General features: G+C 40.1%; 2 protein-coding genes across 6 annotated transcripts in view; one reads left to right on the top strand and one right to left on the bottom strand.

The window, feature by feature from the left end:
• Positions 1-20,604, bottom strand: part of CTNNA3 (catenin alpha 3) — a 433,577-nt gene that overhangs the window by 232,992 nt on the left and 179,981 nt on the right. The window lies entirely within an intron of this gene.
• LRRTM3 (leucine rich repeat transmembrane neuronal 3) overlaps positions 967-20,604 on the top strand; it is a 79,294-nt gene continuing 59,656 nt past the window's right edge. Inside the window, exons 1-2 of one of the 2 annotated variants that reach the window (XM_027660934.1) lie at positions 967-1,479; positions 1,819-3,350. In XM_027660934.1, coding sequence (XP_027516735.1) covers positions 1,476-1,479; positions 1,819-3,350 — 1,536 coding nt within the window. In that variant the 5' untranslated portion in view covers positions 967-1,475. Of the gene's footprint in view, positions 1,480-1,518; positions 3,351-20,604 lie in introns of those variants that run through there. The other variant, XM_027660933.1, reaches the window with a different exon arrangement.

Genomic DNA, 20,604 nt, shown 5'->3' on the forward strand with positions numbered 1-20,604 from the left:
CCACTTCCCCGCTATTATCCTTGATCACATATTTCTTAGCGAAGGAAGACTACCAGCATGGTGCATTTACTGTGCCACCATCTTACCTTTGCTCTGCCCAGATAAGAGGATGTGTTCTTTCCCTACAGCACGCAGGAAGGAAAGGAAGGCTAAGGAAAGACAAGGCAGCTCTTTAGGTGATATATGAGGACTGTCCAGCATCCCATATCTAAAAAAACTCAGCAGAGTTTACCTCCACATAAAATCCCATCCCTGTCCCGAATCACAGTAAAACCAATTCACCTCATTAAAGTACTACACCAAGCTGCTTAGTTGTTATATTGTGAGTGTTAGGGAAGCCTGTGGTTGGAGTGTTAGTGTTGTGGAATAAAGTGACAGCAAGTTGGGAAATAATTGAGTGCAATACTCTCTTCTAACCTCCTGGCACCGTGCCTTTTAACAGAGAAGAAAAAGCAAAAAGGTAAAATGCCAGCTCCAAAACATTCTTCATGTTGTAAAATATAGTGTCCACGCTGAAACACTTGATAAGGGACACACTGAGGGGGCTGATACTTCACTGAAAAATAGTGAGTGACTGTAAAAAGGTTACGTGAACACATATCTAAAGCAGTAAGAAAAAAAAATCCTTAGGACCAAAAATTGTATCCATGTCCTACAAATGTCACATCAGCCCTTCAGACCGAAGTCTCAGCAGCTCACTGCTGCCAAGTTCAAGGATGCAGAGCAGCTTTCACAAACAGCCGGAGAGACTGAGAGGATTCGAGTATTCCGACACACCTCGCTGCTTTACGCCGCAGCTGACCATTCCGCCGGTCTCAGTGACTCGGAGCAATCCCTGTTTTCCCGGGAGAGCTCGCTCATTTGCAAGGGAAAGGCAGGGTCTGCACATGCCCGCGGTATTCCTGCCGCTGGGGGCAGCTTTACATAAGGCAGCGCCCGCCGCCAGCCCGGCGACAGTCGGACGGAGCTCTCGGCAGGAGAGAGCGGGACTGCGCCGAGCGGGATCCTGGCGAGAGCTCATCCCACCTCCTGCGCTTCCAGAGCAGCTGCCCAGCCGGATCGGGTGCTCAGGGAGGGAACCGCTGGGCTATGGAATACAGATGTGTGAATTCAGATAGCTAAACGGTGCTTGGAGAAGGAATCTAACATGCTTCCCTATAAAGCAACATTTTAAAAGCCAGGTGTCTAACTATAAAGATGCAAAAACGTAATATCCATGAAGATCCTATTACCTAGGAAGAATTTGACATTTTGCTGCGAATGCTGTGTTGGGATTGATTTATTCTTGGAGTGTTCTGCACGGCTGGCAAAGAATAATGTTTCAAAATCGGTCCATCTCCCAAGGGGTCCAATTTTTCTTCCTGGGTGTCAGCGAGCCCTGACTCACTCCAGTGCAGCTGACAGGGGCTGCCATGCTTGTGGCACACTAAGCAAAAAACAAAAGACCTAAGGACGACCTTTGAACAACACAAAGGATGGGTATGTTTTTCATGTTATCTTTTTAATTTATAGTTCATAGTTACTGCATAGCCTGTGTTTTAATTAGTCCATAGACTTACCTTGATGTGATTTCTTATTATACTTAAATGGCTTAGGGATTACACCTTTTACCCAACTGTTTTTCAGTATTTATATCAAGGTATTATTAAAAAAAAAAAAAAAAAAAAAAAAAAAAGCTGAGTAAAAAAAAAACTGTGAAAATTAGTTGAGTCTGGCTAGGGGGTTTTAAAAGATTGTTGAAGTAAAAGATTTTAGCATGATTGAAAGAAATGACTGATGTGTGGGGGGATAACTTTTCTAAGTTGTTTTTATTTCCAGGTTTCAATGTAATTAGGCTACTGAGCGGATCAGCTGTAGCTCTGGTAATAGCCCCTACTGTATTACTGACAATGCTTTCTTCTGCTGAACGAGGATGCCCTAAGGGCTGTAGGTGTGAAGGCAAAATGGTTTATTGTGAATCTCAGAAATTGCAGGAGATTCCCTCGAGTATATCTGCTGGTTGTTTAGGTTTGTCCCTTCGATATAACAGCCTCCAAAAACTAAAATACAATCAATTTAAAGGTCTTAATCAACTCACCTGGCTCTATTTAGACCATAACCACATCAGCAATATTGACGAAAATGCTTTCAGTGGAATACGCAGACTAAAAGAGTTGATCTTGAGTTCCAACAGAATCTCCTATTTTCTTAATAATACCTTCAGACCTGTGACAAATCTCCGGAATTTGGATCTGTCATACAATCAGCTGCAGTCTCTGGGATCTGAACAGTTCAGGGGCTTAAGGAAGCTGCTGAGTTTACATTTGCGGTCCAATTCCCTAAGAACCATCCCTGTTCGAATATTTCAAGATTGTAGGAACCTTGAACTGTTGGACCTGGGTTATAATCGCATCCGAAGTTTAGCAAGGAATGTCTTTGCAGGTATGATCAGACTGAAAGAGCTTCACCTGGAGCACAATCAATTTTCTAAGCTCAACCTGGCACTTTTTCCAAGGCTAGTCAGCCTTCAGAACCTTTACTTACAGTGGAATAAAATCAGTGTGATAGGACAAACTATGTCCTGGACCTGGAGCTCACTACAAAGACTTGATTTATCTGGCAATGAAATAGAAGCTTTCAGTGGACCTAGTGTTTTTCAGTGTGTGCCCAATTTACAGCGCCTCAACCTGGATTCAAACAAGCTCACATTTATTGGTCAAGAAATTTTGGATTCTTGGATATCCCTCAATGACATCAGCCTTGCCGGGAATATATGGGAATGCAGCAGAAACATTTGCTCCCTGGTAAACTGGCTTAAAAGTTTTAGAGGGCTGAGGGAAAACACCATTATTTGTGCCAGCCCCAAAGAGCTGCAAGGGGTGAATGTTATTGATGCAGTGAAAAACTACAGCATCTGTGGCAAAAGTACCACAGAAAGGTTTGAACTAGCCCGAGCTCTCCCAAAGCCAACGTTTAAACCAAAACTCACCAGGCCTAAACACGACAGCAAGCCCCCTCTGCCCCCGACTATCAGAGCCACCGAATCGAGCTCCGAGCCCGAGCACGACACAGAACACATCTCCTTCCACAAAATCATAGCAGGCAGCGTGGCTCTTTTCCTGTCTGTGCTCGTGATCCTGCTGGTGATCTATGTGTCATGGAAGCGCTACCCTGCCAGTATGAAGCAGCTGCAGCAGCGCTCGCTCATGCGAAGGCACAGGAAAAAGAAAAGACAGTCGCTGAAGCAAATGACTCCCAGCACGCAGGAATTTTATGTAGATTACAAACCCACCAACACTGAGACCAGCGAGATGCTGCTGAACGGAACAGGACCCTGCACGTATAACAAATCAGGCTCCAGGGAATGCGAGGTATGAACCATTGTGATAAAAGAGCTTTTAAAAGCTGGGAAATAGTGGTGCTTTATTGAACTCTAGGGACTATAAAGGGAACGTTTTTCTCACTTTTCTGGCACAGCTCTTCCATGTCTCTTTTTTGTACATTCATAATACTGGTCATTTTACTCTCATACATAATCAACTCATTGAAATTTAAATACCGCAATCAATGTGAAGCCTGAGTTCTGGTTTAATACAATACCTATTGTACAAACCCTCTACTGATTTCATTAAAGTCTCTCTTGTTTTTAAATAGAAAACTTCTTTCATAAGTAATCCACTGCACCTGCAGCAACTGTGCCTCTGTTTAGGGAGAAAAATTACAACAATGAAAAAAAAATCAAACTCAGTGTGTGTGTCCCCCCTTTGCCTCCCCAATCCCCTCCCCACCCCCAGTCCTTGCTCTAAAAGTCACTTTTTGAACCCAGAACAAACTAAAGACCCAGGTGCTGTAGCATCATATGAATTCTGAGGTGTCTGAGGAGAGAGATGGTGCAGGAACAGCTCTGAAAGAATGTCTAAGTGCTGCCCAACACAAGAGAGACTATAAAGCCATTGAGGAGTTAAAGCAGCCTTAGGACATGAGGTATCACTAAAAAGCAAAGCAGAGGGAAACCAAGGCTTAATAAAAGTTTAAAAATAAAGAGCTACAATGGGATTTATTGTACTGCATTATAGCACTGTTTCTATAGGGCTGATAACTAGTAATTGAAACCTATTTATGTGACTTCATATAAAAGGTGCCAGTGTTTATCCCTACATCCAGTTGCCTTTCAGAAAGTAGTCAAAAGGCATTCATTAGATGAGGAGCAGAAATTCCTTATTGATGCAATTAGAGGAACTCAAATGTGTGGCAGCAGAAGCAAGACCACTTCCTGCACACATTTGTTTCAGTGCTCATTAGAAATTCTCTTTTCAAGACTGTCAAAGGCATTAATGTAGCTGAGGAAATCATTAAAATCCATCATTTTCTTCTATTTCTGTTTATTTGCTGGGCTAGGCTTGTTAAGGTCGTGTGATGTGTTTTGCACACTGACCCTCTAATAAGTAAATAAAGCTTCATTACTTAAAAAGCCAAACACTGTACATTTTAGACATACTACAGCTGCAAAGAGCTTTCAGAGAAAATTGGTTACCCACTGATCTGAGTGCATCCAAAAATCCTTACATAAATCAGTGACAAATTATTCTTCTCTCTTAGCAAAACCATAATGACATTACAAGAATTCACAGATACTGTTTTAATGTCTAGTCATTCATCAGTAGTTCTGGGCAAAATACAGATTTGTAACCCAGCTATTCCCTGCCTTCCTTCTCCCAAAGTCATGTATGTCGTTGGTTGCAGAAGAATATAATATCCCCTATATTTGCAAATAAATCATATCTCCAATTTTGATTATCAGGACGGGAAGCTATTAAATAATACAGCAGCACCTTTACAGAAGCAAGTCAGTAATTTAATTATGTCTATTTTGTAACTTGATTTGGCTTAGTAAACTGCACGTCTTCAGTGGGAGGGGATGTTTCTACAAAGCAGTTTCACTGCAGCAGATTAGAAAAAGCAAAACCTTAGCAGAATGTGCTCCTGAATTGTTATTGGAAAAAACCCAATCCCAGGCAATCACCTTGAAACCTGCTAGATATAATGACAACAAAGCTAGAAAGCACCCCTTAAAAACAACTAATACACTTGAAGGGGTTTGGGTTGGGGTTTTTTTCATGTAATGAAACCATTCTCATTTCCAAGGACTGTAGTGAGGAAAGAGCCAAGGGTAGAAGCTTGAGCCTATAGTGAACCCTGCAACAGAGAACCTGTCTTCCTGAGTACAGGAAGGATCCCACACCATTAATAACGCAAGTGCTCGAGAGGCTTCAGCAGCACAGCACAGTTGTACCTGAGTTGTACCTTGAAAGTTGCTATTAAAAAGTCAATACACATTTAATTATCTTGGCTATTATGGGATTCAGCTTTCTACCAGGAGGCCTCGGTTATCTCTGCACTGAAGGATTAGAGTTTGCTGTAAACTTCACGTTAAGAACCATCCCTGTACTTCCCCAGGCTTTAATCTCTGCAGTGGTGACTGATACTAGGCACAGCCAAAGAAAGAAAGATTTGGTACAAAACATACATATGTTCATATATACATACACACACACGTGTGTGTATGTGTATACATATATAAATCCATATATAAATAAAATAAAATTTTGATATTTAGTTTTAGGAATGCTAACTGCAATCGGAAAATAATTTCATACTATTGCTTTAGAATTTTTGCTATTCAAAAATATTTAATGCACCTTCTAAAACTTCTTAATGGACTGTGATTGTGGATGAGTTGTCTATAACTGAGGTGAACTTTATATGCTTCCTTTTATGTTTCTTTAATGCCTTGTTCTAACCATAACAATACTCAGAAAGAATCAATCCATACCCTCCTTCAGAAAGCAATGCCTGTAAAATTTTCACTAGCTCCCTTTGAAAAATATTTAATTACGGGTATGAAAAATAAAACAAGGCCAGTATGCCATTAACCATGGAGGGGTCACAAAAATAATTGTGAAAACCCAGCATGTCTATATTCATGCACAGACATGTTCAGATCAATTAATTCATACGAATTCCCAAACACGCCCCACGCACAGATGAATGTGTAATTGCTGCTATCGTCACTGATAATGAAAACACTGTTTGATTACACAAAAAAGATGCCCAGTGTAACTCTGAACCTTCTTGCACAGCCTGGGGCCTGTGAGCCAAGGTGTTAAATCCCCCTCCAGTGCCTATGGCTTAGAAAACACTTTAAACCCACACCACAGCACGTTAAAACACATTACAAAATCCATGCTTTCACCTGGGCAAAAACTACATGAACTAAGCTCAACTCAGCCTCACCACTGTCAAATGAAACGCTCTGGAAGTGACTCATTTTGGGTGGCACGGCCACCAGAGCCACAAATTCTAATAATCTTGTAGCAATGATTTGGTCTTAGCTGAGCAACTTTCAGTCCCTGTGAAAAGCTCCCCCTCTCCTGAATACAAATGAAGTGTTGAAGCCTCCAAGGTTCCAGAAAAGAAATTTCTCCTTTGTTTCTCTCCAGTATCTAAAATTCTGACCCCGCTTTGTGTAGAGTTTTGGATATTTTGGTGCCAGCCTCTGACAAAACTGCTAAAACCTTACTGAGGTGATGGAAAGGAATTCTCAGAGGATGTGCAGGAGCTATGATGCCTGTTACAAATCTGTGAGCCTTCACACAGGCATTTTAGGCAATACCTTGAGGAACGAGATGTGACTGAGTGCCTCTAGTGACCTAGCTCTCCCTTAATGAAGCTGATACTACACACAAATTCCAAGTTTAGGAGAGCAAAAATGGGGTTTCAAAGTGTTTGAAGTTCATTTTGTTGGTGTTTTTTAGGATTTTTAGTCATCTGCTATTCCTTTTCCTGAGTCATATATGGGGTTCTGGGGCTACCACTGGGAAGACCAGAGCTTTACAAGCCACAGACAAAGTGCAGCACTCTTCCACACCCATTGGCATTTGCACCAGTTTTGCAGCCTACATTTATTTAAACAAAGTTGAGACAAATGTTGGTGGGATCACCAGACTGTTTCATTTTATTGCAGCACCCCCAAAAGTTTTAAGGCAAGTCAGGACTTTCTCTGTGAGACACTGTAGAAATACCTTCCAACAATCTCTTACCATTAAATTGTTTACAAGGAATGTTGAAAAGACAGACAGACCATGGCAAATAGACAGATTTGAGGGAATTTGCTTGATCACAAACCAGTTGAGTACTGGGAGCATAATCCAGTCTCCTCACACTAAGACATCATCCTAGCCAGTGGATTCCTCAACCTCTCAACGACTTAGCTCTTGGAATATTCAAACGCTATTTCAGAATAATAAACCACACAAAATGCACCTCTTTGGAAAAAGAAAATAACTGATGTTCTAAGCAAACTCGAGGAGACTGGTAATGTTCATTCACTGTGTTGAGATTACCTCCAGCAATTGCAGAGTAAGAGAATAACAATGAGAACAAGTGGCTTGAGTATAATGACTGCAAGCTCCTCTGCTGGCTGGTTTCCCTGACTCACTATCTGCACTCACACAGCCATCACAGCTGAAGCTTTGGCAATGCCCTCTGTTTTTTTACTATCACGAAATGGTGAACCTTGATATAAAATCCAATTGCAAAATGAACACGAACGTACAATATTCCTGCAAACACAATTAGAGATGTTCAGTTTGCTGCAAGCAAACGGTCTTTGCTGTCAGCCACTCAATGCTAGATAAATATTCTCCTGGATGAATTTCTGTGGAACAATAGTGACATCCAGTGGGAGCGAGTTTAATCACAGGTATCTTCTGTATATATCAATTCACACACAGATGTGTTTTCCTTTTCACTTTGTGTCTTTCTTTTATCACATGGCAGAAGCATCAAACTCTTTCAGCATACTAAGTACTCAACTGTATCTGTGTACTGGATTCATAACCTGAATGTAAGGAATATATGGAAAAAATAAGAGTAGATAAATCCCAGCAAGAAACAGTTTATCCAGTGTGTAAGTCACTAGTGCCAGTAAAAGGCAAATAGTATACAAGTAAGCAAGAACAGGAGCTCTAACAAGTTTGTGGCCACTGATTTGGAACTTACTACTTATAAAACATCACTAAGTGACTTTAATAGACTATAAAATAAACTCAGGCTACAAACAACTCATTTGACTTCATAACAGTAGAGGTTGAAAAAAATATTTTTTTTTGTTTATTTTTACAATAATGAGAGAAAGATATTATTAGACATCAAAAGGAAGGGCACTCACCATCTGGGAACAAATCAAAGTAACAGCTTCCTCTCAAAAACACACAATGCACAAAGAGACAAGAAGCAAATGATGAAAGATCAAATTCACAAATGACAATGGGAAATTCAGAGATGGCATGAACATGCACCATATTTGTTTGGGCTCACAGCAACCTCTGCATATTCTGCAGCAACTACTTTATGCCTCAGTAACTCTGTGCCAGTGTTACTGGTACAATTTTAAATGTACCAGTGAATGAGATAAGCCAATGAAGTCAGGATTATAGTTGATAACAGTCAGATTTCATTTCCCTCAGGAAGATGCGCAAGAACTCATTTTGCTCCCCACTGAATGAAGTACAGTTGTATTTCTAACTTTTGATGTTCTCAGGTGCATGGGGAGGTCACCTGTCAGTCCATGATCCCGTGCCTTACTTCTCATGCCTAGCAAGCCTTTTGAGATGGGTGTCATTGTAGTAGTACCGAATGGGATTTTGATGTGATTCTCAGGGTTATAGCCAAACTATTTCCTGGCATTCCTGCCAATGGAACACAGTAGGGCACAAAAGGAGCAAAAAGTGACTGAGCTCAACAGCTATGAATACATCACCAAGGAGGTCGTAAAGTAATAAAAGGGAGTTTATCCAGGACTCTCTGGGAAGACTAGTGGGAGTTGATGGCCAATGTTTTACCTACCAGGGAATTTTCAAATCTCATTTAGAATGAGCAAAACCACCATAAAAGCAAGAATGAAAAAAAAATTTGCAAGTAGGTAGTATCTTTTTTATTCAACCAGTCCATCATAGAAATCACATTTCCCTACCATTCTTGTCTTGCTCCCACTGTTAGGCTATCATGACCACAGCACTAGCATTCTAGTGTAAGAATAAGCACTGTTTACTGAGAAGGGACCAAAGGGCAGGTAATCCCTATTTATTAACTTCTTTATAAAGTGCTTAATGAAACCTACTGATGTTATTACAGGAAATATGACACACTCATATGAAAAACCACATTCTTCATCACCGAAATCAACCAAATCCTTTAACCAAATGAAGCATTTCATTCTTTACTTACAGTTTGTTACTGTTGCCCACAAATTCTTTCATTTGCCAAGAAGCAACTGATTGACTGGAGGTGTAATCTTGAAAGGGAGTTCTCCAAAAAGCCCTCACGTGTGTCACTTTATCCACTAAACCCATTCCCTTGTTGTGTTGCTGTGCCACTGATACCCTGACCACGTGTCACAGCTCTTGCCTGAAGGTTGAATTTCTATTATTTCAACACCAGCAGTAGCATTGAGACCATGTACAACTTCATAATTACAGTTCAACCTTGCAAATTTTCCAAGTGTTTTACGACAGCCAGACTCTACCAATACATCATGAGGACACATGAAAATAATCACTCATCTCCTGATGCTCCAAACGAGGACACAAACACATTACAAGTTCATTGCTTCACACCAGTGAGGAACTCATCTGCTCAGTTGTGTGCAAATCCTTTTCTACTTCAAACTAACAAAACATCTAGCTAGCCAGCTCAGTGTCTCAGGAACCCAGCTGCTTACTGCCAAAAGAAGCAAACCTTACCACGGTGACATTGGCACAGCCTGTAGGAGCTGTCACCACGAGCTCAGTCTTTATTAGTTATTCTAACTTGAAAACCAACAGTACCCCCAATACTTGCCATGGATTATGCTGGCACTATATCCCATAGTGTGATGTAGTAGCTGTAAGAAAACATTGCATTTTCATGGGCACTAGTTCGTCCATAACCATACTGAGAGATAAAAACCAGAAAAAAAAACTCAGGGAAAAACTCACGTGGCTTACAGCGAGAGCAAAAATTAGGGAGGATCACTCAGCTTTTCCAGAACAAGCAACTGGTTTTAAAAGATTTAAAAATCACATTCTAAAGAAAAACTGGAATGTCAAATAAACATTTGTGCATTTCTTAGAAATATTTTAAATATCTATTTTTTGAAAAAATTGCTACTGTCAGATTGTGGACATCTTAAAACATCAAATAAAAAATTTCTCTTTTATTTCACTCCTTCCTAAATGAAAGGGAGAAAATACCTTCTTATAATGTAAGATGTTCTTTCTGAAATTGTGGGACTGACCTGGTATGGGAAAAATCAGAATATATTTCATCTTACTATTTTGTTGGGGTTTATAAGAATGAAAAGCTACTGGTAACAGCTAACATGTGGTCTAGCTGAGCACATCCTCCTGGCACTTATTTTGTGCTTCATGGCAAATCACAGGTGGTGGTGGTGGATCTTGCATGTGCCCTTTGTGGCCAGGAACAACTTACTGCATGTTTGAATACCAGCTCTTTAACTTGTGTCTATAAAAATTAGAACTCATGGTTCTGATTTTTAAATTGGGCACTTAGATTTTCCAGTTCCCTAAAGGCTGCAGAACTCATCAAATAGACTCCCAAACAATGCAATGAGATTACCATCCCCTTCCTGATCCATCCGGAACTCAGGGGAGGAAAAGTGCACAAAACATTCAAAGGTACAAAACAAGATCTCCAATGAAAGCTGGGCATCCTAATTACCTTGGTAATTCTTCCCTTCATTGCCCTCAAGATTAAAAGGTAGCTGTAGATGAGGGAAATGTGAAGACTGAACATGTGTTTTGCTGAAGTGTAGATAATAAGCAATAGTAATACATTAGTCATACAAATCACTGAACCACTGCAAACACAACCATCATGAATGGATTCCTTGTCCCAGAAATCCAGACTTTATGATGTATATTCTAGAATACACACTGCTCTTTGTTTGCCTTTCTTTATTAAAACACATTGTGCAGAAGCATCTATTTGGCTTTTGGTAAGTTGTGCAAAAGCTGCAGGTGATAAAAGCAGAAAAAAAGGAACACAGTTTACAAAGTGCAAACTGGAGTCAAACAGAAAACACCTCAGACTTCGTCTTAATTAGTTTCCTGTAACTACTTTTTCAGTTTCCTATAGCTTAACCTGTTTATTTTAAAACAGACTGTAGGAAAGATTTTCAAACCTGCAAATGGGAATTTAAACACCCAAATCCCACCTGTTTGTTGCACTAGTTGAGCACTTAATCTTTGTGACAGACATTATCTCTTTTCTTCTTCTCCCCAGAACTGGAAATTTGAACAAGACTCCAGGGTCTACAAAGTGCTCTGGCCAGCTCCATGAAGCTGGTCTAAAAATGACTTTGCCAGAGACTTTGCAAGTTGTCTTGCAAGGGAAAGGACACAGTTGCACCTCAGTGAGGTACAGACAGACAGACCTACCTGAGTAACAGTGGGTGGGCTGCATGTTGAAAAAGGGCACATCCTGAGGAATTGCCTTCTGACCTGCTACAGAAAGGACTGCCACTGATTCTTGGCACTCAGTTTAAATTAACTCACCTCAGAAAAATAATTAACTACAGTTCACTTTAGAAAACAGTTACAGATTCTGGGGTTTTTTTAGCCAGAAGAGTTTATCCCCCACATTCCTCACTAAAAACAATCATAGTAAATCTCGTACAAAACTATTTAGCCAAGGTATTAGAAAAGGATCATCTTTTTCTCTTCAAAAAAAAAAGAATTAACCATCAAATAACCATTCCAGCACATCAGAGTTCTGTTAGCAGTGTAATATTAGTTGTAATGTAACACTTTCATATCATAGTATTAGCCTTGCAGCCATCTGTGATATGAGTCATACCCTTGGAGCAGAGCAGGCTCCATTCTCCACTGCTTCATCCCAGGCAGCTTCTCCTGACACACACTGTACTGCCCAGAGCACACACACACTGCACAGCACAGCAATTTCCAATTCAAAAATTCACTTTGTGTGTTATTACAGCTGTGACTCACAGTGGAACACACTTACCATACACCTGCCAACAATGGATCACTACACACAGGGATGGAAACCTGCCTGTGGGAATTATTCCTATTGCAAACAGTCTCTCTATTTCTGAGCCTAAATGTTTAGTTTTCCCTACTTTAATTTATCTTTAACAACAGTTTCCAGGCTACACTACTGATACAAAATGTGAGCCTGCAGCAAAACACAGCAATACTATTTTACGAGTTTAGGAGCCTCAATTATTAGCCAGAAACTCGTCCTTCATTAAAGAGCAAATTTACTTCAGGCACACACGATACTGGACAGCATCTTCTATCCATCCCTACTGATGCTGCCAACACAAACAAGTTCTTCATTTTTCTCAGTAAGCAAGTCACAACCACAGAGAACATGGGGGGAAATTCTCATTCCAAATGAGAATCCTGTACATTGAATCAGGCTGAGTAGAAAGCAGGAACAGTGACTGGGAAAAGGGACTGAGTGGTGTGCAGTTGCCCTTAGTTTGCATGCACTAAAGCCCAGCAGGATTCATGGAGGTCTCCTTTTATGAAAGTTTAATAAAGCACAGTAACTTAAACAATTATGCACAATTCCTTGCTATCCAAAGGATAGCAGTTTGTCTGTAGCCATGGCATGTAATGTTAAGTTCTGCAACAGCTATCATGTAGTACCACAAAATAGTTTGAAATTGCACTCAAAATCTGAAAGCATGCTGGATTTGGACTGTACCAGTGTCATAAATCACTAATACTAATGAAATGCATTTCTTCCAAAGCCACAGAACTACTGATACATATGTTTTGGCTTCATGTATAAACTGACATGGCAAATTCTAAATTTAACCAAGCCAACTTCTTTTAAAGCTTCATCACACTAATTACATCCATCAAGTGTGTAAAATACATTTTGTCAGCTAAGAACAGAGGACTTCAATTAAATGTAAATCCTTATTCAGCACTTTAAGCTGTTAATGGCTCAAACTCGCTAATGAGATGATGAAAAGAAAATGCTCCTACATAGAGACTCTGTAGTAAGAATTTATTACAAGGACTCATTATTTCCAACTAGTTCATACACTGAAAGTATCCCACACATATGTCAACACCCCGGTATCAACAGAGAAAGGTACCAAAATAATCTTGTTTGTTTATAAATGTGCTTGTACACATATTCAGGGCTTGACAGTCACTTCCAAGAGAGATGGATGACCTTCTTCCCTAACCTAGAGAGCTCCAAGAAGAGCTGGTGAGGTGGCCTTAAGTAGGGGGTACTGTCAGAATGGTATTTTAGTCTAACTTTCCAGCACTTTAATTTGTCAAATAATATGAACACTAATGGTCGACTGCACAGCATGCCTGGGCTTATACATTTTTATAATGATTATGGATAGATCCTCTATTTGAATTAATTCAGAAGAGCAGTGGAAAGCAATTTGCAGAACTAAGGATGAACTACTCCATTAGGATGGGAGAAGACATGAGAGTTAGAGAAATACCCTGTTATCCAAAACTTGCAAATTTAATTTCAATTTAGCAACATCAGGATTTATGAACTTTCATCCTTGTCATAGACTACAGGATTTTCTGTCTGTGCCTATAACCTCAAGGAGGGTTATTAAAGGACTTTCCCAATAGCAGGAAACCCCTAGTCATAGATACTCTCATAGAAAGGAAAAGTATCATTACTTTGATTTCTTTTTCAGATTTCTCTGTCCCTCTCCACTTCCTTTCTTTCTTCCAGTCTGAGCTCCTCTTCTCTTTTGATTAGCTATTTCACACAAATAAAAAGAGAATCCAAGGGCTACCTGCCCTATACCAAATGCCCTCATATTTCTACCAAGGCATGCCCCTGCAAAGCCTTCCTTAGAACCTCAGCTCCAGTAGCAAAGAAATGTTAGAGACATTTTCATGACTGTTTTAAATTACTCCCCCCAGTAGAGAAGACTCATTGATCAAACAACAAGTAAAATGAGAGACAGGGAAGTGATTCATGCTCAAATACTATGAAAAACAAACCAAAAAAAAAGATAAAATAAAGCAGTTTGGAATATTTGTGCCTTCTGCAGGAACCCTATCCTATCAATTTTAAGTGAAAATTAACATAACCTTGAAACATTGCTACGCATGAGAAAACAAAAGCCATCTCAAATGCTGGCCCTTGCTGTAACAGGAAGCTGATTAGCTACAAAGAATTGAATTTTTTTGTATCAGTGCTTTATTGGGGCACTGCATGAAAGACAGGCCACGTCTCTACACTGCAAAGAGGAAGTAGATTTGCCTAAGGTTAATTCCACACCGGCTTAATTATTAATTAATCTCTCCCAAATGGATTTTTTTAATGTACTTAAAAAGGGCCTTTGCAAATAGAAGTGCTCTGTTTATCGATAGGATAGTTTTCCAGGCAGGCAGCTATGCTGCAGTGTATAGACAGCATTCCTTGAGCTGATGTGCTTCATTAAAATGCATGGTTATAACAGGCTCTTAGAACTGCAGCTGAATAACCCATGATCCCCTTTTCTTCAGTACCACAGAACACTTTGCGTCTCTTTAATAGGGCTGTTTCAGGATTTAATCAAAGATTTACAATCTATACTCTGGAACAAGGACTCTACCTCCTTTTAAAAGGTTTCAAATAAAACACTCATTTTTTTAAAGATCCCTTCTGAAAAATCTATAGCCTTTGTCCCTTACCTGCACCTTCATTCCATTTAATGCCTGTTTCATACAATTTAATACTTTCTCTCCCATTTCTCTGCATGCCCAACACAATGAAAACACAGAGACTATCGCATGTTCTTTCTAGCATAAATCTGGGAGTCCAATTTTGTTGAATGAATTAACAGTTTTGAAGGGGGAGGGTAACTGAGGAACTGCAGAAGCCAATGGAAAACCTGTGTAAGGCAGTAGATGGAGCAAGACTGAAATTCTGTGGAAATCCACCTGCTATGTAGCATTTGCTAACACTGCAGTGGTGCTGCATGCTAATGTCAGTAAGAGAAAGAAGGGGACTGGCAAATCTGTGAAGATGTATAGGCATTAAACTGTTCGCAAACCAGCCTGAAATAAAGGAATGCCTCAAAGTCAAACACTCAACATTACTTGAAATCACAGCCCCTCTCTATTTGTTAATACATTCCAAAAATCACTGTGATAATTACAAGGCTCATTTAGTCAATAAGGGCAAAACACGGGGACACACGAAAATTAATCCTCTTCAGTTGGATTTCAGTTCTGACTGTACCTGACCCAGTTCCTTCACAAGTGAGAGCACTCGGTCATTCACTCAGATCACTTGTGACAGTACACTAAAGTGATCCTCTATTTCAAGGCCAGGTTGGATGGGGCAGTGAGCAACCTTTCAATCCCCTAACTCAAGACCTCTACTCAAATACCTTCACTGGGTTGGCCTATGCATCTTTTCCGAGCAGTACTGGAAGTCTCCAGTAAGTTGATGAACTTCTGCATCCTTCAGAGAAAGATTAAGTATTAGTTCTCATCTGCTTCACATCCAGCTGGCCAATGAGCCTCCTAAAATGCCCGAAAAGAAGCTGTTCTCTAAGCCATATTTGCCTTTCTAAGGGGCAAGTTCAAGTACAGCTCCACAGTGCAGGCTGCAAAAGGGTATTGGCAAAACCCTACTGAGTGTCCAGGGCAGCCCAATAACTTCAGCAAACACCTTTGCATTCTTTTCATGCCTCTGAAGCAACATAGGTCAGTGAAGAGTCACTGCACATCCCTTCTCTGCTGGTTTCATTCTATATAAGAGTTTGTTTAATGGACAAAACTGTGCACTTCCCAGGGTCTCCACCAGCAGCATCAGCTGTCTCAGGTTAGCTGTCAGCTCCGGTGTGGTATTTTTTAAGGAAGTGTTGTTTTGCTTGACAGTAGTAACACTGACTATAAGAACAACAATATATATAACTGCCTTGTGCTTTCCTCTTCCGTTAGTGTTCCAGACAGCAAAGCTTGCAGAGCCTGTGGGAAAGAAGCCAGTGACCATTAACCTTCACTTTTTTTTACACTTTTATAATTTTAGGAGTTTAGTTTCAGACTCGCAGTCTTCAGGGCTGCAGAGCTGAGACTGGAGTGAAATACTGCAAAGCAGCAAATGCATGGCACAAGTTAAAAGAGCCCTTTTCCTGAGACTTCTGGTTATTTCCCCCAGGCCTGGGGGAAAATTTATGTAAAATTTATTTCAAGGCACTTTGCAAATTTTTCTCTAGTTGGAGTAAATGTGATAGAGTTTTGATTTCAAACGTCTAAGGGAGAGAGTTTTTCAAATCTTCACGAAGAATCCCATGAAATTTCCACTAACTTTGCAGCCCAGATGCTTTCTGCTTTTGTAACAAAGAAATACCTCCTGGTTTGATAGTGGCCAGTTCAGAAGTCACATTGAGTAGGCAATACCTGACTGTCTTTCAAAGTCTGAATTTCTTGCCAGTGGACTAGATGAAACAAGGCTGGAGAGATGGCATACTCATCTCTTTGTTTTTTCCATTTATATGAATCCAGCAGAAAATTCTACTGCTGTTAAAAAGTAGGAAATTCCTCTTATACCCTCATGCTCCCCTTTTCTTCAACTCAGATTGGTCTATTGAAACCCAAGGCAAGTTATGACTTTTCCAGATAAGTGTCCCATAAAACTCAAAGACAAAGCTTAGTAAGAACGCACTGGCCTGAGGACTTTGAGGGTATGGTTACCATAAAATCACAAGGGTGTTTCACAAAGTTTAACCTTCATGACTAATTCCTGCATTAAAGCACTCCAAAAGGTTAGCTGAGTTTTATGGAACATTCCCATATGCTGCAGTTTGCAAATCAGTGGTACGAAAGTAGGACAGTGGTACCGTGCTGACAAGAGGCCTTAGCATTTAACAATTTCCTCACTAAAAAAGCGTGACTTCTGATGACTGCAACAAATCCACTCGTCTCAGCTTTCCAGCACAACATACAGCAGCATAATGTGCCCTCCTCACAGCATCCACACCCCTCTGAGGGCCAGCCTGCAGAAGCTCAAACACAATGGTGCTCTCCCTGAGGAACAGCACCAGACACATAAACAGCCTACACTTGACTTAGATCTTCCCAGATGTGTGTTACCCTAAGATATGCAATGTTATTCCTGTTGAAATTGTGATCCCCTTGTATAAACTTACAGAATTATTTCATTTAAGGTTTATAAAACAAGGTAGGAGGTAAGCCAGCATCACAGTGAAGAATTATTTCATCATAAACAGCCCTTTTCGCATTCTATTTTTCAAAGGCTTGACTGCTTAAATTAGCTATTAGTTCCTGTTACACACAAAAACTGTAGGAGACAGTAAACAGGCTTTCATTGGAAAAGAAGGTGGCATCATCGATTCTTTATATTTCCTAGAAATCAGGGTCAGGGGGTTCAGGCCATCTTGACCTGTAGGTGGAAAACAGCTAATAATGCACTTTGTGTCTTGTCCCAAATGCTCCTCAGGGAGGAGAATCTTGAGCCAACACACACTGTAAAAAGGGTTAGGTTTTTCTGAGTTTTGCAGGTTGATGGCTTTCAGTAACAGGCTCTGTAAATCTTTTATAACACTGTCATTCCTGCACTTAATACTCCAGGTGGGAAGGGATGTTCCCAGATGCAGGGAATGTTCTGACATGCTGTGCTGTGCTGCTGCAGAGGAGTCAGGCTACTGCCCACCAGCCCACAATTACTCCCAAACTAAGGGAAGGCAAAACCCATCATATTATTTTCACTTTTATAAGTCAAGTCAGTCCCCCAGTGAGGCAAATATCTGTTGTGAACTTCACTAACCTTCATATTTGTTTAAGTTTTGGGACGTTAGCAGATAAGGACATAAAGATTTCTTCTAAGTAATACCCTCAGCAGGAGGAGTAGATCTCGTTTCATTTCTTTGCTTGGTGTATGCAGAAATCAAAGCCATGAATCTGGAAAGTATTTTCCTTACTTCGAGTTTTAGCATCATGTATTAAAAAAAATCTAATTTTCCAGGAACTCCAAGCTCATCAAGTCAGTTATCTATCACTTAATAAATTAAACATTTTAACATTCCTTCCCAACTGCTTCAATAAAAGAATTATTTCTAATTAGAAATAAATATCACACCTTAAAGTAATCTTAACAACAAAAATATCGAAGCACCTTTCATTAGAGAGTCTTGAAACACTTTGCAAAACATTATTAATCCCATTTGTACAGAAAAGACACCTGCTCTGGCTTCCTTTCAGGCTGTGGCAGCACTGGGAACAGATGCTCAGCTTCCCATGGCCATGGCACCCTGTCCATGTCACCCGTGTTCCACACAGTTAAGGGCAACCCTGCTTAATCAAGCAAGAGTGGATTTCCATTTCTCTTTAGACATTAAAACTAGTACTTGAAAACATGTCCCACCTGGCAAAAGGGGCTATTCCTCACTGCACTTCAAGACTGTTCAAGCAGTGACCTCTTTGTGAGATTTGTGGGAAGAATTCCCACCACACACAGTCACAGGTACCTCACAGCCCTCAGAGGGGCTTCACCAGATTTTCCCAAAGGCAGGGGTGCTGAAACTCTCAGATGGGACCAACAGCTTTACATGGGCAAGGGAGTCTGGAGCTCCTCAACTCTGACTGTTCAGAAAACTCTAACAGGAATTGCCTTTGTGTGGTAAAAATTAATTTTGTCATCTTGGCCACCGTCTGGCCTCTATTTCAGCAGCAGTGCTGATCACATTTTGGCTTGTCCAGTTAACATAATCCCATTTTATACAGCCAAAATTATGTATTATCTTCTCTATAGCCTTTCTCCATTTTTAAGAGTTTATTCATTAATACTACTTTATTGGTTGTTTTCTTACTCACTTCCTAAAATGTTGCTTGAAATCTTCTAGCCTGTCAACCCATAAAATGAAGTTACTCAGTGCCTGTAATCAGCATGGAGGCCTGTTGAGGTTTGGCAGGCTTTCCTCCTTCAGGGACAGCAGATGATGGTGGCCTACTGAACTCCAGGGAAACACAATGCTTGACAGCAGAGCAACACTGCATTGAAAAGTACTGTATATCCTCCAACAAAGTAAACAAACCAGAACTCTCACATTTATACCAGCAATTATCACCACCATAAAAAAATCCAGGGTTTCATTTTGTCAGTTTTAAAAGACTTATTCCACTTGGTGAATTGTGGCTATTCTTTCTAAAGTAGCTCATAATCCAATTGCTCACAGATTTATGTACACTCACATAGTAAAATTATTACCAGGAATGTCTATTCAGATGAGAACTTTCTAAAAATTCAGAAAGGGACTAAAATCAAATTTTGTACTTATCATTTAATAATCTAGAATTAATGAACGTTTTAATTGATGTCAGTGGAAATCACAACTTTGTATTTATAGCGCCAGACAAAATTCAGTTTTATTGATAATCTCTATACTGATTTCTAGTATTGGTCCTACCCAATATGACTTAGCAAAAACATGCTAATGTTGTAGCTATCTTTCCTTCTAAAAAATTTTCTTAAATAACCCATTTTTATCCTAGTGTTTATACTAGAACCAGTAAGTAGCATTGAAACACAGCTGTCTATGATAAACTGATGAAATCCAGCTTAAATGGACAGGCAGTGACACAACCTGGCAACAACCACATGGCAGTACTTCACTTCACTGCTAATACCACACACAGAAATGAAAGATGTGTCCAAAAACCAGACAACTCAAAAGAAACAGTCCTTTCTTATTTTTTAATATAAGAAATATTAAAATCAAGCGACCCTTGCTGAGCACAAAGCCAGGCTTGCCCATGCAGAAAGAACAGGGGATTATTGAGAAGGAATGTGCTACCCCACCCTGCATCCCACATCCTCTACAACAGCAGCAGCTCAGGAGCATTCTGCAACATTCCTAAACAGAGTCCAAACTGCCAAAGGCTGCTTTTCTCCATCTTGTCCTGTAAAACATGATGGCAGGTGAGGAGGGGGTATAAATTGCATTTTACAGGTTGAAAATTCTGACCCAGCTTCCGATGACCACATTAACATCACGAAGGAGTTGGAATTCTAATGAGATGATGGCGCCGGAAACACTCAGAATCAAACTGAAACAAATGCCAACAGGAAAACTGTTTTAATTCCATTGTGCCTCTGTTTAGAAAGCTCAGATCACAATTATATATGATACAATAATCTACCTTAACTGCAATGATGCATTTGCAGGAGCACAGACAATTGCAATGCCTCGTAAACTGTGGAATTCATGTACAGGGCACTGAACTGTTGTGCTTGCTCCTGAACTAAGAACATCACAAGCACAGTAGGAAATGTCACGTTAGACCTGCCTAGCAGGCTTTCTAACTGTGAGCAACCTGTGTATAACAGGTAGAAACAAATATGTACAAAAAAAAAGAGACAGGTTACAAGAGTTAGAAAATGCTGCTAACATATCCCTGCAGGCAGGTGAATCACATATTACACTTTAAATAACATCCTTGTAAGTGTTCTCATTATACACTTAGAAATGGAACCTTTTTTATACAGAATTTTTACTGAAACCTAAACATCACTGAGTTCTGGCAGCAAGTTCCATAG

The sequence above is a fragment of the Corapipo altera genome, unplaced genomic scaffold, assembly GCF_003945725.1.
Source record: "Corapipo altera isolate COAL_440 unplaced genomic scaffold, ASM394572v1 133, whole genome shotgun sequence".
Taxonomy (NCBI): Eukaryota; Metazoa; Chordata; class Aves; order Passeriformes; family Pipridae; genus Corapipo; species Corapipo altera.